This window comes from Chinchilla lanigera, unplaced genomic scaffold (assembly GCF_000276665.1).
Source record: "Chinchilla lanigera isolate Chin_1 unplaced genomic scaffold, ChiLan1.0 scaffold00022, whole genome shotgun sequence".
NCBI classification, from domain to species: domain Eukaryota; kingdom Metazoa; phylum Chordata; class Mammalia; order Rodentia; family Chinchillidae; genus Chinchilla; species Chinchilla lanigera.
This window is the reverse complement of record NW_004955423.1, coordinates 17067227-17091277: the sequence shown is the minus strand read 5'-3', so window position 1 is coordinate 17091277 and position 24051 is coordinate 17067227. Positions and strand designations below refer to the sequence as shown.

General features: G+C 36.8%; 1 protein-coding gene and 1 long non-coding RNA gene across 3 annotated transcripts; one reads left to right on the top strand and one right to left on the bottom strand.

Annotated features, from left to right (window-relative positions):
- Window positions 1–1719: 1719 nt before the first annotated feature.
- Asb17 (ankyrin repeat and SOCS box containing 17) lies at window positions 1720–19065 on the bottom strand. Its single transcript, XM_005385225.2, has 3 exons — window positions 18535–19065; window positions 6231–6510; window positions 1720–3487 (listed from the first exon to the last, which is right to left on the bottom strand). Exons 1-3 carry the CDS (start codon window positions 18933–18935, stop codon window positions 3281–3283), a joined length of 888 nt encoding a protein of 295 aa, XP_005385282.1. The 5' UTR covers window positions 18936–19065; the 3' UTR covers window positions 1720–3280.
- Window positions 19066–19165: 100 nt separating this feature from the next.
- Window positions 19166–20953, top strand: LOC102024251. 2 transcript variants are annotated; one of them, XR_001234037.1, is made up of 4 exons: window positions 19170–19241; window positions 19488–19606; window positions 19841–19908; window positions 20752–20953. It is a non-coding gene; the product is annotated as an uncharacterized LOC102024251 (long non-coding RNA). The 2 variants fall into 2 exon arrangements; XR_260979.1 differs by having other exon boundaries at window positions 19166–19606.
- The last annotated feature ends 3098 nt before the right edge of the window (window positions 20954–24051 follow it).

Genomic DNA, 24051 nt, shown 5'->3' with positions numbered 1-24051 from the left:
TCTATTTTTCCTCAGTATGTGCAACAGATGGAATTGTATGGTGTAGGACCTTTTGTTTGTTTGTTTGTTTGTTTGTTTTTTTTTGGTTTTTCTCCGGTATCAGGAACCGAACTCACGACCTTGCGCTTGCCAGGCAGGCGCTTTGCCGCTGAGCTAAATCCCCAGCCCCCGATGTAGGACCTTTTGAAACGGGCGTCTTTCACTGAGATTTATCTGGTTGTTGAACTTTTTTTTTTTTTTTTGCTGACTTGTGTTACATTGTGTAATGTGCCAGTTGGTTTACCATTCATTTGTTGAAGGATATTTGGGTTTTCAGTTTTCAGTGACTATGGAGTTACTATGAACTTACTGTATAGACTTTTGTGGTCTCCTCATTTTCATTAATTTATGTTAAATAGTAAAATAGCTGCGGCATGGTATGCGTATGCTTAACTTCAAAGCTGTCAAATTGGTTTCCAGAGGGGGTGTATATTTGACATTCCCATCAGCTGTGTATAAGAGTTTCTCCTCATGTTCACTAGTAGTTGGCATTGCTGGTCTTTTCTTTTCATTTAGCCATTCTAATAGGTATGCAATGAGTAATGCTTTTTTAAAATTTAAAGCTATTTTGATAATTCTTTAGCCAATGGTGTTTTATTGTTTTTTTCCCCTGAGTTTTTTAGTTTCTTTTATGTACTCTCTCTGGCAGCACATTTCTGAATCTGTCCCTTCAAGCAAAAGTTTTTGGATATGTGTTACTTTTAGAAAGCCACAAACCAGTCTAATTTAATGAATATTTACTGTGGATCAGGTCACATATTAAATGTTAGGAACACAAAAGATGTGATGTCTAACTTTGAGGACCTCAGGTGTAGTAAAGAGAAAAACCATATATATAGTAGGATGTACTGTATGTAGTAAGTTATTTGTAGGTCAAAGCGAGTTTAAAGAATTAAAAATGTGATGTGTTTAGGAAGAGAAGGGTATTTTTGATAGAAGGATCTGCATATGTAAAAGCAGAGAGATGTGAAGCAGTTTGGTTTCACTGGAGGACAGAATGGATATGAGAGTAACAGGTATGCTAGGTGCTTTATAGCAGTTTCCTCTATAGGCCACTATTGTAGAGTTGTAGGTGTTTTTATTGTTCAAGAATGGGCAGTGTGTGGTGGTAGTAGTAGCTAGCAGGGGCTTGAAAGCTGCTGAGATGTTGTGACCGAGATTTAGTGACTCAGATTAATGGATGGAATGATTTTTTAGTAAAGGGAATTGTTATGAGTTGTGTCAAAGATATGTCAAAGTCCCAACATTCATGAGAATGTTGTCTTCTTTGGAAATATCCTTGTGAATGTAATTAGATAGGATGTGGCTGCACTGAAGTAAGATGGACTCTGTAATCCTATATAATAGGCGTCCTTATAAGAAAATGGCCATGTGAAGACATGGGAAAAACCATGTGGAGATGGAGTATTGGAATGATGCCAGGAATGCCAGGTATTGCTAGAAGCTAGGAAAGTTGTGGAAGCTAGGATGATACAAGGAAGAATTTCTCTGTACTCCATAGAGAAAGCAGGGTCCAGGTGACACCTTCATTTTAAATTTCTAAATTTGAATATTATGAGCCAAGAAATATTTGTTGTTTTAAGACACCCAATTTATGGTGCTTTGCTGTGTGTTTTTATTTTTTTGAGACAGGATGTCCTTATGTAGTTTATGCTGTTCTTGAACTCACTATGTAACCCAGGCTGGCCTCAAACTCATAGCAAACCTCTTACTTCAGCCTCCCAAGTGCTGGGATTATAGGCATGTGCCACCAGGTCTGCACTATGGCACTTTAGGAAACACAGAAGGAAAGCATTAAATGTGATTTTGGGTAACGAACCATGTTGAAAAGTATACACGGAGTCAGAATCCCAGTAGGAAGAAGTTCCTGAAATTTAGATGCTGCTTACTGCCCACTCTCTAGAATAGGTCTGAGCCATGTGCAGTGGAAGTGATGACTAGGCCACAGTCAGTATGCGCTCATAAAGATGGGGATGTAAGAAGGGTGAAACAAAAAGATGGAAAGTAGAGTGACTATGAAAAGACTTGCTGAAATATCTTCCCAGACAGATCACTACATCTAGATTAGCAATTTTTTTATACTATATTTACATATGCTGGAATAAAGATAGCTTTTTGAATTTCTTTACATTGACACATATTTTCCAGAAATATATAACTATCTTACATGTTACTAGGGAAGGAAATACTCACGTGTTAATACACTGTGTAATGATGAACTTCTTTTGAGGTTAAATATATTCTCAGTTCTAATTAAATATATTTTTATTAAGGGTAAAAGTAAACATTTCTATACCTTGATCCTGTAACATATTTGTATTACAAGTTAGAAAAAAAGGAGGTAATCCAGTTATATCATTCCATGTCTGTGTTACTTTGTTATTTATATTCTGTTCTTTAGATACTATGATAGCTATAGTTTATTATGTATTCATAACACCAGAATAAACACTTTTTCTATGAACTGTGGAAATTTTTTATTGCACCCAGATTGCAAGTGGATAATGGAGACTCCTACTAAGTATCTGACATAGTATACAAAGACAAGTCCTAAAATATACTATCATGAAGTAGGGACAGATGCGCATTGTGAAGAAGTGTAAAGCATTGAGATTTTCATCCCATGCAGACTAGCAATTTAGCATATCACAGTGCTGGGTCAGAACACAGAACTTTATTACTAATGATACAGCAAGCACCATGAGCTTTGCGTACAGTAAGCAAACCCACTCTCTTCTCCACAGAGAGACATTATCTCTGTCTTTCAAGGTGGCTTACAATACAAATGTCCTGGAAAATAGTCTGTAACAAATGACTATGCCTCTGCTCATAAGACAGGTAGAAACATCAGAGACCCAAAGAGAACTATCCTTCAATTATCATCTTTGTTTTACAAGCTAGACCTCATAGTTATAGACAGAAAAGTCTAGTGCCCTGAGTATTTAAATAGATCTAAAGTTTTGTCTTTTCATAAATTTTATATCTTAGGTAAGTTTCTTTGTAACATTAACAGTTTAACAGATAAAATTTCATTTTGATATAATGCTGGATCAAAATAGATATTTTCTGTTTATATCATAACATGTATAATTTGTACCATTGTGATTGTGGACATCATGTGAAAATATATTTTCTAGTGGAATGTTCTACCCAATAAAAACTTACATGAAGTTAATAGTTTATTAACTTCTAAGCCATGCAGTGGTGATCATCCTTGAATAACTTAGGATAAAAATACATATTAACTTTCTAAGTTCAGGTATTTCTGTAGACGAACAGGAATTTGAGGTGAAAATATTCCATCTGGGAGCATATTGTTGATTAATAGTTGACTCCTCAGGGTTATTCTGCAAAGATGCGATAGTTCACACGGATCCCTGTATCTTGTTGGAGGAATGTATTCCAACCAATCTGAAATAATTGGACGCCTTCCCAAACTCAACTGCGTCTGAAGAAAAGGGAAATATTTCATTTTTATGTTAATCATTGAATTAGTTCAAATTATTAACATTTTCATTTAAATTCAGAAAATAGATCTTTATATAAATATTTAATATTTTTCTAAAGCATTTTCACTTGAAGCAGGTAAAGTAATGCCTCAGTTCAGGAATGCTCCTGTTTGCAAACAATTCAGGTCACAAACAAAAGTGTTCAGCAAAATTTTGCTTCCATTTGCAAACTCTGTATGGGGTGATAAACAGGACCAAAGCCATCTTCCCCCAAATCATAAAACAAATTAAGTTTGTAAACCAAGGTACCACTGTATTTTATCCCCATTTAATTCTTATAACAGTGAAGTTTAAATGATATGTATAAGGATATGAAGCAAAATTGTTTTGTAACTATGAAAGCATATCCTATATATTGGGTAAGTTTTTAAATTTAGATGAATCATACACATACTTCAGCTTCTCCTTCTACCATTCTTACTGTCTGTGTGGCATACACTAGAATTATCTGAGACTGTAAAAACTGCCAACACTCAGGCCCTGTCCCAGAACTTCTGGTTCTCTTGTTCATGGGCTGGGCACAGTATAAATGCTGAAAATTCCCCAGATGGTTCCAACCATTGTAGCATAAAAGTTAACACACAAGAAGACCTAACTTAAGGTCTGTACAAATGACAAGCTGTCTTTTTGAAGTTTCAGGAAGCTGTCTTGAAGGATTCAATTCTAGAAGACAAATGTCATTGGTGGACTTGGAAAGGATATTGCTATACTATACAGATGTTTCTCCATAGAACCTATGTTCTCCAGGTGCCATGACGCTTTCATTTATCTAGTTATATTAGATAGATGGATATATGTGTTGTTTATCCAGTCATCAACCACTTAAAGAGCATCTGATATATTCTCAATATTGCGGTAGGTGCTCAGGGTAATTGATAGGGTATGCAAAATAGTTTCTTTTTTAATTTTTATTTTTATAAGTATGTGTTTGTAGCACATAATGATTACATTCACCATGGGCAGTTGGCTGATGTACATAACAGATCTTAATTGTTCTTTTCATACACTTCCTCTCTTTGGTCACCATTTCTTGATTCACTTCTCTTTTGCAAAAGACCTATTATCATATTATCTATCATTTATTTTACTCTTTTATTGATTTATATTTTAGGTTTCTCATGTAAGAGAAATCGTACAAGCTTGTTTAATTATTTCACAACATTATGATATTCATAAGATCTATGGTGTAGGGATAGAGGTACCAAAATATATATTTATAAGAAAATCTATGTGCTATGATAGGAGTAACTATTGGGAAGTGTGGAAATGTAGAGAAGGGCCTTTAAAGTGTTCATCAGGCAGTTTTAATGTAATCCTTTGTCTTCTTGTACAGTGCAACTTCACTTTAGTTTATTAAATTGCAGCTGATTGGACCCAGCTCTAAATTCTTTGCCACTCAGGTTGGTGGCTTTGGTTAACTCATTCTGTCTTAGTACTGTCCTACTGTTGTGGAACCTCAGCAATAGCATTTAATGGAACTGGTTGGAAGTTGGTATTTCTGTAAGAACTGTGCAGGACTAACACTGGCCAAGGACAAGCAATGTTCCTGGAGATAGAGACAGGTTAGTTTTTGTTTTAAAAGTGGGTTGCCAAAATAATTTGAACAATTTGCTTTTCTTACAGTTCACCTAAGTGTTGGTATTTATTAGGGCATTTTAAAAACTCCACACAGTTATATCTCTTACAAATTTATTTCTGAAGTTATATCTTTAAAGATCAGGAGAACTGCTGTTCCTTAGTAATTCATCTAGTGTGAATTTAGAGTAACCTCCTCTCCTTTAAGCAGTTATTTCTTTTTTTGTTTGTTTGTTTGTTTTTTTGTTTTGTTTTTTTTTTCCGGTACCGGGAACTGAACTCATGACCTTGCGCTTGCCAGGCAGGCGCTTTGCCACTGAGCTAAATCCCCAGCCCCTAAGCAGTTATTTCTTGTTACTAGGGACGTCATACAATTTGGTGCTGACGCTTTTGTTCATTTTGAAGGGTAAACATTGCTGTGCATGGCTGATTTATTTTCTCTAAATTTGGATTATTCAAAAATTCTTATTAAGGGCTGGGAATATAGCTCAGTGGCATAAGCACCTGCCTGGCAAGTGCAAGGTTGCAAGTTCGATCCCCGGTACCACCAAAAAAAAAAAAAAAAAAAAAATTGTTTTATTAGATAAAAGGTTGCCATATTTCTGAGACATTATCAACTGAGCAATTAGTTTAAGCCTATTTCTTAGAATGCTTGAAATTGCTTTGGAATTTTGAGTGGAAAAATCTATTTCTTAGTTTGTGATTGTATTTATGGGGAGAAATGCAGCCCTCATTTTAAAATATGCTATTGGAAAAGAGGTCTGTTAAATTTTTAATTTATTTTGCTTTTCAGAGACAGAAATCTTAATAAACACAGTTTATGTTATTCAAAACTAATAAACTATATGTACTTAACAGCACTAAAATAAATTTAACGTTTAGAATTCTTTCATATGTAGAAAACCAAAATTATGAAGTAAAGGACTAATTTTTTAGATAATTTGAATTTTGTCTTTTATTTTAAATTAATAAACATACACTCAATGATTGATTTGTCACTGGATGCAAGCGAATACATTAAAAATTAACTTTATTTTTGCTTCCTCAGTTTTATACTAAAATTCATCAAGTGTTGAGTACAAGACCCGAGAATGATAATTTGCTCACCTTTATTTCCTTGACTGAAATGGCAGAAAGCACCCTGGAACACAGCACTAAGCATGTTTTGGCATCTTCCTCGATGTCAATCAACTCATGATCAACCATTATTCTCACTCTTGATGGGTAGAGTAGTATTGTTAAGACAATGTTGAGAGGGTCTTTCTCTCTTTCTAAGATTCCATACTGCAGGAGTATCTTTAAGATACTAGACTGTCTTGTCTGAGCTACATAAAGGAGAGGTGTAATGCCACTTAGTGGGCTCGGACAGTAAACTGGCGTGAAAGTTCTGCAAATCAAACAAAACAAAAAAACTCAATATAGAATTAAGGAAGGCAACTAGTAATTTGAAAATAGGAACATTATTTTAAATATTGCCTTAACTTTTAATATATATTTAGACCAAATTAAAGATTAAAACTACTAAACATTTAAACTTTCCTTTACATTTATAAAAATAAGCAAAGAAAAAAGATTTATAATCCATGGAAAATGATTACTTTTAGTCATAAAAGATCTATATTTCTCATTTGAGAAATCTATACTGAGAGTAATGTAAAACTCATGAAGCACTGGAAAATCTAAAATGGAAAGAAACACCTTTTTGTATTTCAATTCATTACTAGAATTACGTGTATGTTTTGATATCTTTGTTTTTGCTCTTGATCATATATCAGACGTGAGCTTAAAATTAGAGATTACACAAAAAAGGAGTAAGTGTAAGGACCTTAATTCAGTTTTTTCACTTGACTAAAATTAGAATTGGTATTCATGGATTTAAGAAAGTAAATTATGATTAGAGCTATATCAGATTCCTCAAGGGAATCATTTTATTTTCCTTCTTCAAGAGTAAGTTTTGAGTTTCCTCTAAAATATTACTTTGCTCAGAATGTCACAATATGGCTGGACCTGACAATTTCTCATCCCCTAAGGTAGAAAAGAAAATTTTCAAATTTTTTGAAGCTTTTTCTCATTTTCAATCTTTCCTAATGTTATATAGTATTTACAGCTGTTTTATTTAATGTTTTTATGCTTACTATTAAGCTGGTCAGTTAGAAAGCAAATACGGTAGTGGTACCTCTGGTCACAGGGACTTTTATCTTAACAAGCTTTAATTTTGCCAAGTAATATGGTTTTAGGACTAAGAAAAGGAAATTTGATTAATGATCCTTGTCTCTGCAATTCTGTTAATGAAATACTAATATATTCTGCAAACTAGCATACAGAGTATAAATGTTGGATTTAGACTACTGTGCTAAGCAAAGAAAGGGGAACTTTAGAATTGAATGCTTTCAGATACATTATATTTAATTAAGGTGGGAGGCAGCATGGTATACTGGCATATGAACAGGTGGGCAGCGTAGGTTCTATGTTTTGGTTCTCCTGACCAGCTCTATGATCTTGGGTAGGCCCATCACTTTGGGTCTCACTTTCATTATGCATTTATGTACCACTTTGCTTACTCTTTTATTAACTACAATAATTCATTTAACATTTGTTTGTCCAGAGTGTGCTAAAGAACAGCTATGCAGAAGTGAAAGCTGCAGTCCTTGATTGTTATAGTCTAGGAAAGAAAAGACACAATTTACTATGGCTTGGATTTGAATCTTAAATTGCTCCTCCACCTCATATATTGAAGGCTTGGTACCCAGCTGAGGAAGTTACTGAGAGGTTTTGGGAACTTTAGAGTGAGCCTAGTTGGAGGGAATAGGCCATTAGCAGATGTATAGTGATATTGAAGGGGCTGTTAGGACCTCATTCCTTCCTTCTTGCTCTCTGCCTCCCAGCTGCCATAAAGTGAGCAACTTTGCTCTACTGTGTACTCCGAGGCATGATTTTCTGCCACACCACAGCCCCAAAAGCAATGGAATCTGTTGATCATGGATGGAAACCTCTGAAACCGTGAGCCAAAATAAACCTTCATCCTTTTAAGTTGTTTATCTCATGTATTTTGTCACAGCCAAACCTAGCACATAATTCAACAGAGTAAGTAAATATAATGTGAGGTGATAACTGTTAATGATTGAAGCATGCTTGAGGTACCATAGAAGCACCAAGAACAGTGGTCCTTAACTCCACCTGGAATAGTTCTTTCCTATAAGTAATCCAGGAAGTAAGACTTGTAGGATCAGTAGATATTTTCTTTTTTTTTATTTTAAAGAGAGTAGAAAAGAAAATAGCTACATACTAACATCACAGACATAAAACAAAGCAAGTACATTAGAAGTGATACAGGGTTTCAAAACAAAATTATTGGAATTAACAGTGGTTGTTATATTACTTATTGTTTTCTTCCACTACAGTGCTCGGATTACCAGATTAAGAATGGAAGACTGTTCAAACCATTAAAGAGAATAAAAATAATTATTAGATAAAACATTAGAAATAATACAGAGTTTCACTGGACAAGATGGTAGGAATTCTCCATGGTTGTTCCATTGCATATTGTTCTCTTCAAATCAGTGGCTCAGATTACCAGATATAAGCATGCAAAATTGGTCAAAATATAAAAAATTTTAAGCATTAACTGTTCTTTTCAATATACCATCAGACATAAGCAGTACAGTTATCCCAGCTATTGATATATTGCCTTCCTTCTTTCTTTTTTCTTCCTTCCCTCATCCCAGTTGTTCCTTCCTTTGAGCAATTTCTTTCCCTTTTATATCATCTATTGTACGTTTTGAGTTTTACTTACTCTTTCAGGTTCCTAAACCAGGGAGACAATATAATGTGCGGGTCTGATTTATTTCACTTATGAGTATGGTCTGTAGTTGCATCCATTTACCTACAAAAGCCTCGAGTTTATCTTTTTTATAGCTAATACTCCATTGTATAAAAATACCACATCTTTTTTATCCATTCCTCAGTTGATGGGCAGATTAGTAGGCATTTACTAGCAAAAATGTTTGAAAAGAATGTTTTAGGCCTAAGAATAAACCTGCTTTAGAGAATTACTACATGTAGGTCAGCTACAAAAACTGTTTTGCATTATATGAGTTATTTCAAATTTTTTATCTGAAGAATCTAAAACTAAGAAAAGGTTTATCTGTGAGTGAAGTGGATATGAGGGTCCTGGAGCCCTACCCTCTGCCAGGCAGTGGGTTCCAAAAAGTCTAGTTGGAAAATCACTAGGCCAGCTACTTTATCTCTAAAGTTTTATTGAGTTCTGAAATGGCATAATTTTGTAATTTTAAAAAAATTGTTGAAGACATAGGTGTAGGCAAAAATTTAATGAACAAAATCCTCATTGCACAGGAAATACCATAAAGAATCAACATCTGGGATCTCATCTTATTAGAAAGCTTTTGCACAGCAAAAGAAATCACCAATAGAGTGAACAGACAACCTACAGAGTGGGAAAAAAATCTTAGCCAATTGTTCTTCAGACAAAGGACTAATATGTAGAATATACAAAGAATTGAAAAAACTCAGAACCCCCCCAGGTGTAAAGACCCAGTCCATAAATGGCCATCTGAAATGAATAGACACTTCTCAAAAGAAGTACAAATGGTAAATAAATATATGAAAAGAAAGTTCAACATCATCATCATTTGAGAGTTGTAAATTAAAACAACACTGAGATTCTATCTCCAGAAAGAATAACTATTACCAAGAAAACCAATAGCAAATGCTGGTGAGGCTATGGGGCAAAAGGAGCCTTCTCCACAGTTGGTGGGAGTGTAGAATGGTGCAACCAGTAAGGGAATCAGTGTGGAGATTCCTTACAAAATTAGAACTACAGGTCCCATTTGACCCAGCTATTTCCCTTCTTGATATCTTTCCAAAAGAATTAAAAGCATCATACCACAATGATATATGTGCACACATGTTTATAGCAGCACAGTTTATAATAGCTAAATCTTGGAAACAACCCAAATGCCCATCAACTGATGAATGAATAAAAAGATGTGCTTTTTTTAATACAATGGACTACTACTCAGCCATAAAGAAGGATAGACTTTAAACATTTCTAGGTAAATGGATGCACCTTGAGGCTGTACTCTTAAGTGAAATAAATTGGACACACGTGTAAATATCACATTGTCTCTATAGTGTGAGAAGCTGAACATGTAAATAAAAACCAAAATGTGTAACAGACACTGTGAAACAGGAAGAAATTATTCAAGAGGAAAGGGAAGTGGGAGGAGGGAGGAAGGAAAGGAAAAGAAAAAAAATGAGAGAAGAAGGATAAAATGGAGACAAAGGTTTGTAAATAAGGAGGGGAAGAGGGACTGAAGGGAGGGGAGGGGAATGGGAAAAATAGGAGGAACTAAGATATATCAAGTATAGGTACAAGTTCCCTATGATGAATACGATCATTAAGTATATCCAAGCTCAGCGGCAAAGCGCCTGCCTGGCAAGCGCAAGGTCGTGAGTTCGGTTCCCGGTACCGGAGAAAAACCAAAAAAAAAAAAAAAAGTATATCCAAATTGTACCAATTAACTTAATACAAATTATAGTGTAATGCAAAGTACCACTTTAGGAATCAACTGTTTGAACTCTGCCACTCTGTGTATGTACTTGTGCATTTATCTAGCCTATCCTCTTTCTCCCCTGAAATCATCTCCAGACCAGTATTGTCCTGGACATTTCACCCTTTTCACAAACATTTCCAATAAATATCTAAAACTGGACCCTTAAACTACTTCTCCTTCTGCATAACTTATCATTGGCACTTGGTTTCCCAAGTCATCAAGCTCTTTAAACTTTCTATTTTGTTTCATATATGTTCTCCTTTTTCAATTCTGAGACAAGTATAGCTCGTTTTAGAAGTACTTATCCAATAAACTTTTTTGTGAAATCTTCTTAGATTACCTGGAACTTTCTTTTACTCCTCATGGGACGTGATACATACTTCCCTGTGGTGGGTTAATTAATGGTCAACTTAAGTGGGAACACAGTGCTAAACTGGGTCAGCGTGGTTCTGGGCATGGCAGACCCACCTGAGGATTGTTGCTAGAAGGTATAGAGGAGAACAGGAGAGAAAAATTTTATGCTGCTGATTTTCCTAAAGAAACTGCTTTTTGGTGCTTTTTATTCAAAGAAGCTTTGGCTGCTGTCTTCCTTCACAAGAGCTTTAATCACCATCTTCATCTTGGACATCGTCTCTTAGCTTCCAGTGCAGATCCCTCATCCTTCTGGCACAGATCCTTCATCCCACTGGCACAGACTTTCTAGCTTCTGCCACTGGCTCTTGGGCCTTTCCAATGCAGATCCTTGATATGGACTTTCACAGGACATTGCTCCGGGCTCCAAGGCCCTGACTGGATCCTTCTAGTCTCCAGGAAGCAGACAGACATTTGCATTCTTGTACATCTGACTCTAGTAAGTGTTGACTAATACACTCCCTTAAACTCATCCTTTTAGAAAACGTACTTAATACTGTTTTTTGTTCTTTGTTTGTTGTTTTTATAGTACTGAGGATTGAACCCAGGCCCTGACCCTGCTCAGCAGGCTGTACACATGCTCTGAATTACACACCCGGCCCTTAATATTTTTTTTAATCTTCCTCATCTTCAAAATAAATGGTTGAGCAAAATGATCTGTAAAAGTCTAAGCTCAAAAAGGATAGTAATTTTTGTCTTTTACTTCTGTGTTTCTGTGTGCCTAGAACAATGCTGAGCCTATAGCTGGCTTTCAAATATGTGTTAATTAGAATTTGGTTTCAGTTCTAACAAGACTTTTGGTGATGTGCAGCCATTTAATCTCTTCAAAGTCAGTGTAATGCATTCATCTGGCAACTTCTCAAGGTATTTGTCCTAGCCTTGTAAGTATGGGGATTCAGGCAATTTAGGGGACAAGATGTACCATAGATAGTCATTGTTAAGATTTAGAAATACCAGTGATGCAAACATACTGAATTGACATTACCTTTAAAAGATATTGATTGACTATTGAGAAATGTTAAAAGCATGACTAAAACTCAGTAGATTTAAAATGAGATTTAAAAGTCTAATCTGTATCAACATGATGTATGATTAATACCCATATTTAAAGAATATAGTCTCTAAACTAAAAGTTGCTTAATGTGTACTGACAGTTAATTATAACAGTGCTTATATGGATGGAGGGAGGCAAGCAAAGCAAAGAATCAGTTTTTAAATGTGAGGTTAATGAGCTGAACCCTCTGTATCTGAAAACCTGTCATATGTACTTATGAAATAGGGCATAATATTTCCATATAGACATGCAGAGGAATGATTCACTTTTGTAGCTATAATTATTTTGAATTTTTTCTATGCATTCTTCTTTGGCTTCTAGCTAAAAACTTTAAAGGATGCTTCTCCGTAGTAATGTTTTCTCTGTAACATTTAACGTGGTAGACCTTCTTGAAGCTCTGTTTTCCTTTCCCTCAGACAAGTCTCTCCGTGTCACGCACAATCTGTTCGGTGGCTCCTTCTCTGTCCTGCACAACCGCCTCTATCTGCTCTGAACACCTAGGTATGTGTGACCTTTTGACCAATTTTCATTTGACTAATTATTCTCATGCACTTTCACCCATAATCATAACTCCAACTACTCTCTCCTCATTTATTTCAAAAGCTATTGAACACATAATACATGCCAGGCACTGCTTTAGGTGCTTGGGATGTATCAATGAACAAAATAAAGTCTTTGTTGTCTGACTTACATTATAGTGAGAGATAACTATATAAGTAGTATATAATAGTTATATATTATTTATATAAGCATATAATAGTTATATATTATATGTAAAGGATGAACATGGCATACAAGCACGTTTTATATGTTAGAAGGTGGTCAGTGCTATGGAAAAAAAAAGCAGGGTAAGAATGGGCGTCCTGGGAGGTGCAGTGTGGACAAAGATGAGAAGGAGACCCAAAGGCAAGAGGATGTGCATGGAGTGGTGAGGAATAGGGGGCGCTGTGGCTGAAAGGGTGAAGAGGATGGGGGTGGTGGGAATAAGGACAGAGGAGACGGGATGTCACACCACAAAAAGTCTTCATGGATCAGCGTAAGGATTTCACCTTTTAGTCTAAGTAGATGGGATAAAGATTGGGGGTTTTGGGCAAAAGTGTAACGTGACCTGTCCTTTGTTGAAAATTGGCTGTACAATGGAGGAGAAGAAACCACGTAGCTTGGGTGGCGTATGGGTGATAGCAGTGGAATTGTCTGTATCCTGCGAATTGTTCACGGGTAGAACAAATATTGTAATAGAGTAGCTCTTGGATTATGCCACAAGAAAGACATCAGGAATGTTACTATATACGTAGCCACCTATCTTAGTCACATGGGTACTTGGCTAATTCTTAAGCAATGCAAACTCATCTATCTGAAACTGACACTGACTTGTGGCGTGGGTTGTTTGTTTTTGTTTTGGTAGTACTGGAGGTGGGATCTGGAGCCTCCACACTGAGCTGCATCATCAGCCCTTTCTTATTTTTTGAGACAGGGTCTAGCTAAGTCACAAAGTTCCCAGCTTGGCCTTGATCTAGCAAGCCTTCCTACCTCAGCCTACCAGAGTTCTGGGATTACAGATGTGTGCCGCCATACCCACCGTCTGCTGGTATCTCAGTAGGTGTGTGACACGACCACTGTGGGAGGCTAAGTATTGCCCCTCATTATGGCAAAAGGGACCTTGTAGATGTGATTATGACAAGGATCTTGAGACAGGAGATTTCACAGGCGGGCTCCATGTAACTGCTAGGGTTTTTCAAAGTGTCAGAGCATGGTGGAGACTAAATCAGGGAAGGAGACACAAGTGTGATGACACACATGTCAGAGCGAGCTTTAAAGTGCAGGAGGACACTGCCAAGGAATGCAGGTGGCCTCTCACCGGTGGCAAAGCAAGGAGACAGAGTCTCCCCTACAGCTTGCAGAAGGGGCCAGACCTGACTTTAACCCCGTAGGATTCACTTTGGACTTCGGACCTTCAGAACTATAAAATCATACATTCGACCACTAGGTGTTTGGCGATTTGTTGCAACAGCAGTGGGGAACTGATAGAACTGTGAGCCGGTCTGAAAAATGTAGAGATCTGAGCACTCTTCTCTGACTTCCCACTTCTAAGCCCACTGCTCTTACTGTTCCATTTTAAAGCACATTTTTTATTCTTCCACTGCTGTTGCTTCAAATTCACATAACTTTCCTCGGTAGTTCTGATATCAAAAGGTGGTAGGGTTTGTGTAAAATGGTGTCTGAGCAGAATTATTTCTCCCCTTAGACCTGTTATAAATACATATATAGAAGCTAAGCAAGCATATCGTGCATGCTGTACAAATGCAACTTCAAGTAACTCTTCCACTAACTGGTTTTTCTGCTCCTACCCCAGTCTGCCTTCCCACAATTTGATCTTCAAATGGGGACTGGGAAATCTTTCCATTGTACAAGTTTGACCTTCACTGAACATCACCATGACGTTAGTTTAGATTCCTCTACATGACCTACAAAGTCTTTCAAGGTTTTACCTCTAGTCACGATCTCTTGCTACTACAGGATTCTCATCTTACTTTCTAGCTACTTATTATTAAACTTAGTCACTAGATACATGTGTTTCCCTTGGCTTTAGTCATGCTCCCCCGGCCTAGTTTACATTTCTTCAAGGGAAAGAAGAGGAACGCTTTCATTTTTTATGTGTGACTTTTTTTTTTTGGTACCGGGAATCAAACTCATGACCTCATGCTTTATAGGCAGGTGCTGTGTGGCTGAGCTATATCCCTGGCCCCTCATCTTTTAAAGATCAATTTAAGATTGAGGAAGGGAAGAAAAAGGGGATGTAAAAAGAATTAAAATGTTTTGTGTGCGTGCATCAATTCCCCACACTGAAATCATTATGCATGGCAAACATGTATTAATAAAAATTAAATCAATTTAAGACATCCTTCCTTCTAAAGAGCTTTCTCAGATACATATTCTCCCTACTAGTGTTAACAGTTTCCATTTCTGCTCTGTCTCCACATGCTTCTATTTTCACGCTTAACGACATAATTAAGTTTTTTTTTACATCCATGTCTCATTATTATGTTAGATCTCTAAAACCAGGAAATATGTCTTGTTTTTGTATCTCTAAAAAAATAACATAATGTCTGACACTTAGGAAATGCTTAATAAATGATTGTTAGTGTAACCAATGACATCTCTAACTCCTTACAATCTGTCATATGGGGCCATTTGAATGTTTATTGTAGGTTTGCTGTAAAAAAGGAGCAAACAAGTTCCTTTCTCTTAGTAATTCTATCTCCACCAGGGGCTATGTAAATACACATCATTATAATAGGAAAATTATCAAACTGTATTATATACAGAGAAGGGTGACTAAAGCATGATGTTGTTTAGAAATAAAGAACAACAGATAGTAGGAAAATTAAGGTAATTATCAATACATAATAGCTGTGTTCAAATATTTGAGAGTGTTTTGTGTAGGGGAGAAGACAGGTCGACTGTTCTCTTTTTTAAATTTTTTTAAAAAATTTTTTGGTACAGGGAATCAAACTAAGACTTCACACTTGCCAGGTAGGCACTGTACCGTTGAGCTATATCCCCAGCCCTTGTTCTTTGTAGCTATATGGGCAGAACTGGAGAAATGGAGGCAGATTTCAGCATACTATGAAGAAGAAGAATCAAATAAGACTGTATCAAAATTCACTTCAACGGAATTTTCAGGAAGCACTTGCTATGTATCTGGCAAAGTTCTAGACACTGAAATGAAGCAGCAGTCAAGGATCCTGCTCTTATGAGATTTACTTGTAGTGAAAGAGAGTGAACAAACCAGTCAATAAAGCAAATGAACAGCGAATACAAAGATCAGTGATGAGTGCTGTGCAGAAAATGAACTACAAGTCTATGATAATGACTGAGTGACCTCTTTAGAATGGGTAACTAGAGAGAGCCTCTCTGAGGAGGTGATATTTACACTGTAATGCAGCTGACTAAAGGAGCTAGCCATAGGGTGATACAAGGGAAGAGATTTGCAGCCTACAGGAGCAGTTAAAAGACCTCAAGGTAGGAATAAAATTTAAAAATGTCCAAGAGACAGAAAGTCTGTGGGGCTGAGCTATAAAGATCAAGAGAGAGGAACAGAAGACTTTGTCTGGGAGAAATATTGAGGGGCCATTCATTTAGTTTTATCAAAAGGGGTAATGTTTGATAACTTTGTAGTAGGAAAACCGCACAACTTTAAGCATGGGTGATGTGAGCTATTTTATATTTTTCAAAGGTCACTCTGACGTCCAAGTCAAAAATAGGTTATAGGGATTGGGAGACTTTGAGAATCTAATGCCATTATCTAGGCTTTGCCCAGGTTAGAAATGGAGGAGTTGAAAAGAAGTAGAGCTAGTTAGGATGGATATGTTTTAAAGATAAAGTTGAGCTGATGTGTTGGTGAAGGAAAGAAAAGAATCAAGAATTTTTGCCCAGAGCAAGAGGCTGTGAACCAGGTGGTAATTCAGGGGAAGGAGCAGTGTGCAGGCAGAGGGAAGGAAGAGTTAGGTGAATATTGCTTTGTTTTTGTTAAGTTTGAGATGGTATGTGGCAATGTCAGGTAGACAGCAGGAGAGGGGCCAGGGCTGTAGATAAAGATCTGAAAGTCGCTTGCGTATACATACAGCGCTGGGACCCGGTAACCCTTTGGGGAAAGTGTATAGCTGGGAATCAGGACTCTAGACAAAGGACTGATTTATCTCAGGAAAGAGTGAACTCACTTCTACCAGAGTTGTTCAAGCAGGGACCAGTGAGCATCAGCCAAAGATACTCTGCAAGAGGCTGCTACCCAGAATAAATATTTGCCAATAAATTCTCAGGCTCCATTCAAATCTAAAATTCTGTGATTCTGTTGGTCTTTTTTTTTTTAATTTTTTTTTTTTCTTTTGGTACCGGGAATCAAACTCAGGACCTTGTGCTTCCCAGGCAGGTGCTTATGCCACTGAGCTATATCCCCGGCAATTCTGTGATTCTGAAAGATCCGACTTATGTTGTGGTACGGAGAATTGGCCTATAATGAATTTTACATTGTGAGTGCATCCAAGTCAAAATGTGTTAATGTTAAAAGTGTCCCTTAAACTGTTAGTGAGGCCTGGGAATTTATGGGTTGGTTGTAAAGGACTTGCCAAGCCTGTGTGAGATCCTGGTTTCCATACTCGGCAGCCATCCCCCAACTCCAAAGTTGTTAATGGCCCTCGGTCGTGTTCCGCTTTTTGTTTCTTTCTTTCATTTTTTTCTTTCAATTTTCTTTCTCCTGCTCCATAATTAATTCTTTTAATTTTCTCTGTCTTTCCCATGGGCCTGCCAAGGCTCTATTTACCCATGACTTAGCCCAGCTGCTGACCTTTGGCTTTAGAAATTGCTGATCTCTGCTGCAGTTACATATATAATGATTCCTTAAAAGAATAAAAGTACTATTTGGAGGTTTTATTTATTGATAGTTCCAAACCACAGCTGTCAGTCCATGGAATCATAAAAGGACACAACCCACGCGCTGTCCAATAGCACTGTGATATATAATTAGGAAAAATCCATCTCAGGCAGAAGCTAAGCTGGTTGGATCTCATCTGATCCTATCTGCTTTGTTTTTCCTTGCATACCTGCGCGTGTCATTCTTCATAGTACAGTGCTGTGCACATTGTAAGGTGATCAATAAATATTTTATTGAACTAATGAATAAATGCTCATCTTTTCTAATTATACTAATACCTAAAACAAAAGAATAAATTAGACTTAGTACAAACTAGGTAACTTCAGAATGTCTATTAAAGACTCTATAAAGAGGTCACAATGGAGATTTTGTTTTCATAAGATCTTCAGTAGTAGTCACTGGGTAGATAGATAGGGGATTATGTGGCCTTATAACAGATGGCATCAGGGACTTGTTTTTATTTTACTCAGTTTTACAGAATCAGAGTCAAATTTATCCGTGTTTAACATAAAAATTGAGAACAGTTGTGTTTAATAAATATTATTAAGTGAACATGTGTATATATTCTGAACTGTGCTTTGCGAGTCAATTTACATAAATACTGTATATCCTCTCCATGTTCTCAAAAGAAGAGACCACAGTATTACATAAAAGAAAGTGTGAACAGAGAAACCTGCATTTTCTAACACTGTACTACATTTAGCAATGACAGGTAAACTGTACAGAGAAGAACCCCTAATAATTTCCTGGTATACAATAATGTGTTTATAGATCACATTTAGTAAAAACACAGTGATGAGATAAAGGAGTGAACAAATGAGCAATTAAGTCAAGTTTCCTGACCCATATACAATTCCTATACATATTAGTTGTAGAAAGAAGTACTGTAAACTCCTAAAGATAACTTTTTCTTTCTATGGTAAAAACATATGAGAATATTACCTCCATATTAGTGCCAGGTGAGAACTTCTGTCTTGAAGGTAGTCCTTTGTCTTCTTGAGAAGCAGTTCTACAAAGTCAGGATTACCTTTTCTGGCAAAAACCCAGTACAAAATCGTATTCACACATATTTCAGTAAATTCAAGATGAAAACTTAGTTCAAAACGGTATCCTGATTTTTCCACAAAAGCAATATAATCTGTGAGAAGCAGGTCAAACCCGTCCAAGTCCACATACCTCAGGATTTTTGCCAGTGTTCTGTAAATCCTAGGTTCATAACAGTGGTATCCCCACTGACCCAAAAATTGTAAGGAGGGTCTCTTAATAATTTTGTCAATGAGATGGCAGAACAGGTTGCCATTTGGAAAAGAGGTCTTATGACATAATTTGAAGTGTCTACTCATTGCTTCCTAAGGCAGCCGTAATAAAATCAGTTAGTTATGTAGTAATTCTTCAGTTTCATATTTCATAACGTGGTAGGCTTTACTCCACAAAAAGAAAGTACTCTTTAAGCTGTAGCCTGAAAAATCTGACGTGACACATTACCATAACGTTCTTTATGACATCACAATAGATGCAGTTCAGTCATCAGCTTGGGCTATAGTATGTAACTGGTGACATTTGAGAGAGACATACTGGACAGAAATGGCATTTGGGAGAGCTAAGATATAGTAATTTTTGACTTTCCAAGAATTCAGTTCAAGCTATCTGTATGTTTCTCAAGTGCTAAAATCACAGTCTGTACTGACTGGACTAAATAACATCAATACACATTTATTATTTTTTGTAGGCTATCATGTAAACAAATAGATAACCAAGTACCACTGTTCTCATGTTCTGTGTGAATTCCCACCTATTCTCCTTTAATCCTCATAGGGTATTTTCCCTATTTTATGTTGAGTAGACACATTAGATTGATGAAGTAACTCACCGTTTGGCACTGTATTCATTCCTAGAGAGAAAGTCTGGAATACCATAGTAAACACAATTCTGAAACTTCATGTTACAACTTGAAGTCTTATAAAGATTATTCCTCTACAAGCCAGGCGGAATATACATAATTTGGGAATTAAAGGTATTTAAAGCTTGCTATGGCATCCTTGCCCCAGTAATATAAAGGTGAAATAAGTTATGCTTGTTTAATTATTTAGTACTTTTAAGTTTCAGCCACTTTTCTATGCTATTGCCAGAGTGATCAGTCTTAAATGCAACAAGCTTGGGGTTTTGTTTTGTTTTGTTTTGTTCTGTTTTGTTTTGTTTTGTTTTGTTTTGTTTTGTGTTGAGACGTGATCTTGCTGGACTGCCCTAGCTGGCCTTGAACTCCTCGGCTCAAAGTGATCCTGTTTGCTGTACCCTCTGCAGTACCTGGGACTATAGGTATGTACCACCACACCTGTCTTGTATGTATTAGCAATTTCTTTGTCCTGTGTTACTGGGGATTGAACTCAGGGAGTGTTGAGCTGCATGCTCAGCCCTTTTCTTTTCTTATTTTGAGACAGGATCTGAGTAAACCACCTAGGCTGGTCTCTGACATGATCTTTCGGTCTCAGCCCTCAAAGTAGCTGGGATTAAAGGCCAGTGCCACCACCACCCTGGAAACATTTTGAAAAGTAGTTAGAAGTTCTCTTTTCCTCTTGTATGTTTTTCTTTAAATCACATGAATAATTTTTCCTTAGAAGAGGAAATTATAACTTTGGGTTTGCTATAACATACTTCTATCAATATTGTAAGCTTTAAACCTTCTTACCATGATGATCTAATCACTGTTATCATCTTTCGGGAAACCAAGGGTTTTGTTGATTCTCTGTCTTCTTTTTTCATCTTTTCACCTCAAAAGTGTAGTTTTAAAATTGATCCATTTTTATAGATTTTGTAATAGTACAATACATAATTATGTTTAATAATTGAAACATTATAGAGCCAGTAGAAATCTCCCTCTGAGATAATTGTGTTAGCAATTTTATGTATAGCTCTTCAAATATTTTTGTGCTTCTGTACATATGTAAATAGATATATTATTATCTACTTTTTATTCTTACACAGATGGGTTAAAATTACACATAGTTAATTCTATGAGTTGCTTTTTATTTATGTAACCATATATCTGGGGCACCTTTGCATGCCATGTATGATAATATCTTTTACATACCACTTATGCACCAGACACTGTTTAAAGTACATTGTACATTCACTCCTTTAATATATATGATTTTTTCACAGATACAGAAACTGAGATGTAGCATTTCTTGGGAAAGAGTGGACTCCAGCAGGTTGAGGCTAGAATCTTCATCTCTAGTCTCTTGTTTCAAGAATCAAGAGCTGTCTTTTCATTTTTATAGCTGTTTTATGAATATAGGTCCTGAAACAAGAGCTCCACAATTATATATCAACCAAACCAAAGATAAACATACGGTAGAATGATCCTGTTATCAAATAAGAGTGTTTCAGAATATATTAAAGTAATAATAATATAAATCTCTTTGTGGTTTAAATGAGTTATTTCCCCTTTTCCTTTATAATTTTGTTTATAATTTGAAAGTCAGTAAGCGTATATTTTCTGTAGTCAGAAGGAAACAAATCATACTCATTTTAAATATAATAACCAAAACATAGTAAGTCAAAATAGCTGCCACAATAGTTGTTTAATTTTAAAAAATTATAGTCATTACTGTTGATAAAACTTAAAATATGTTTAGTAGACAACTTACTGTTTAATAATACTAAGATATATTGAGTTCTTTATGTACTTACTAGGCAAGTGCTTTATTTGCATTTTTCACTTAGTTCTCATAATTCTCTATTATGATCCCCATTTTATAATTAAGGAAGCTGGGGCTGGGGATTTAGCCCAGCAGCACAATGCCTGCCTGGCAAGCACAAGGTCGTGAGTTTGATTCCTGGTACTGGCAAAAAAAAAAAAAAAAATTATATATATATATATATAATTAAGGAATCTGGGGTTTAGGTGGGTGGTGTGTAATGAATTGACAACTGGTGATCAACTTATAACCCCCAGCTGAACTCAGTAAGCATGGTGCTGGGTGTGGGAGGCCCACCTGGGGACTGTTGCCAGCAGTATAAGAGGCAGAACTGGAGAAGAAGAAAAGCTGTTGGGAGCTGGTAGAAGCTGTTGGTTCTGTTGGAAGAGGTTGTCATGCTGGCTTTCCTGATGAACTTGGCTGTTTACATCCTTTGAGGAGCTTGGGACCTTGTTGGCACTGGGAATGGTTTTGATTCACTTTAGGGGAGCTCTGGTCCTCACTTTGAGCATCACTTCCTGGCTCCAGAGGGGAGGATGGTGCACTGCCAGTCTCCTGGAGAAGCTTGCCGCATTGGCTTCCCTGATGGGAACTCAGCCATCTTGATCATAGGAGGAGCTTGGGACCTTACTGTTGCTGAGGATGGCTGTGGTACCTTTCGGGGGAGCTCTGGTTCTTCCGAGCTTCGCTTCCTGGCTCCAGTGCAGATCTCTCATCCTGCTAGCACAGATCCTTCATCCCACTGGCACAGACTTTTTAGATTCGACCACTGACCTTTGGGCCTTCCCAGTGCAGATCTGTGAAACAGGCCTGCATGAGATATTGTTACAGGCTCTAGGCCTCCAGGTGGACTCGTGGGAGGCTTTTTATGAGCTCTAGGCCTTCAGCTGGACTCATGCAGGACGTTTCCGTGGGATCCAGGCTGTCAGCTGGATTCCTTGGTCTTAGTGTGTGGACAGATTTCCTGCACTGTCGTGTATATCATTCTTTGGGTGACTATTATAAATAATCTTATAAAATATGTGTCCTGTATTACATTGTTCCTTGCAAAATATCCCCCAAACCAACACATGGTGTAACCCTCCAGTCAGAGGTCCTCCAGAGGTAAGCAGCAGTGATTTGAACTGCTGTGTTCTTCACCTTTGTGCGTAGCTCCCTTCATATTATATTGCTCCATGATATTTGTCCAAAGCAGAGCTTATACATCTTACGGTCACGAAAAGACCCTAATAAAATTGTTAGAATGCACTGCAGATACATTCAACAGCTTTAATAAATACTCTGATTTAAAAATGTTACATATATGTTTCAAATATTTTAAAATGTCAGAAATAGCAAGTTTTAACTAAATGTCTTTTTCTCCCCAGTATTTAAGATTGAATAACCTAAGCAGGAGTTTGTGTGGACCTTTGAGGTCTAGGTGTTATCTGGAAGACTCATACTTGAAATTACTATCACTCACTCATCCTTGAGATAATTCATTGTTTTTTGCGGCGGCAGGGGGTGGGGGCAGTTTCTGGTATGGGGAATAGAACTCACGACCTTGCGCTTGCCAGGCAGGCACTGTGCCGCTGAGCTAAATCCCCAGCCCCAATTCGTTGTTATTAGCTGACTAAATCTGTAACCTGGCTGACCCAGCACAGCTACATTTTGTTAACAAGGAAGCATATCAGGAAAACTTCAAAACAATAGCTTGAGAAGTGGGAAAACATAAATGGTGTGATAAGACAGCCCTATACAACGGAGAGGGTCACCTATGTATGCAGAGTTGTCAGGCACTAGTGGCTGGCTGAGCACTTTCTCCAGGGATGAATTTAATAGGTAAAAGGTGAGAGACAGGATTGTACAGTCTCAGTGAACTGCAGAACAAATGTTGACACATAAGAATATCCTTTTGATGGGTATGACAATAGAGTTTTTATATAATTACATAAAAGTATAAAGTTTGCAAAATTTATAGTACCATACCATTCATATCCAGTACTTATTTACATATTTAAAAGAAGATAAAAAGTTAAAGCACAATTGGGAGAAAAAAGGACTTCATGACTTTTTTCAAATGTGGGTAAGATCCATGTATATTTCCAAAGTACAGGTAGGATAAGCATATATTGCCAAAGGAAAAGGGAAAGTATAGGTATATGATGTAATGCCTTCATTGTATTTTAATAATTCTATGTCAATTTTAAAGAATATCTGAAGATACATGGCAAACTAAATCTTCCCAAACTGAATCTTTACAGCTCTTTTCATGTATTGAGACAACATTCAGGAAACAGAGTCAGAATGTTGGATCCCTCAGAACTTTGGCTTGGAGAGAACCAAAGAAATGCTGGTCTAACGTCTGTACCTCACAACACACATTCAAATTTATAATTCAGTTTTTAGAGCCAATTTTAATTCAGTTTTCCCTCAAACTTTTTTTGTTTTTGCAGTATTGGGGATCAAACCCAGGGCCTTCTCACTGAGCTGTATCCGTACACCATTTTTATCTTTATTTTGAGACAAGATGTTCCTAAGTCACTGAGTTCCTCAGGCTGGGCTTGAATTTAAACAGGAATCTAAAATATATCCTTTAATTTATACTTAAAATTTTCACCATGACATTTTCTAGGGTTATGAGGAGGCTACAGCTTCTTTGTCCATCTTCTCTTGAGCTGTGCAAGGCTCTTTGAGGTAAATTTCCAAGGCAGAAGAACTTAAACATCCAGATTTCACTTTTCTCTGTGGAAATCATATGGTCTTTCACCTAGGTAAGAAC

Bases quoted from the DNA above. Each gene is read 5' to 3' on its own strand.
- Asb17 (XM_005385225.2), bottom strand. From the start codon at position 18,935: ATGAGTAGACACTTCAAATTATGTCATAAGACCTCTTTTCCAAATGGC. The intron at 6,511-18,534 runs GTAATATTCTCA...TTTGATTTGCAG, and splicing joins CACCTGGCACTAATATGGAG to AACTTTCACGCCAGTTTACT. The intron at 3,488-6,230 runs GTGAGCAAATTA...CCTTTTCTTCAG, and splicing joins TTTCAGTCAAGGAAATAAAG to ACGCAGTTGAGTTTGGGAAG.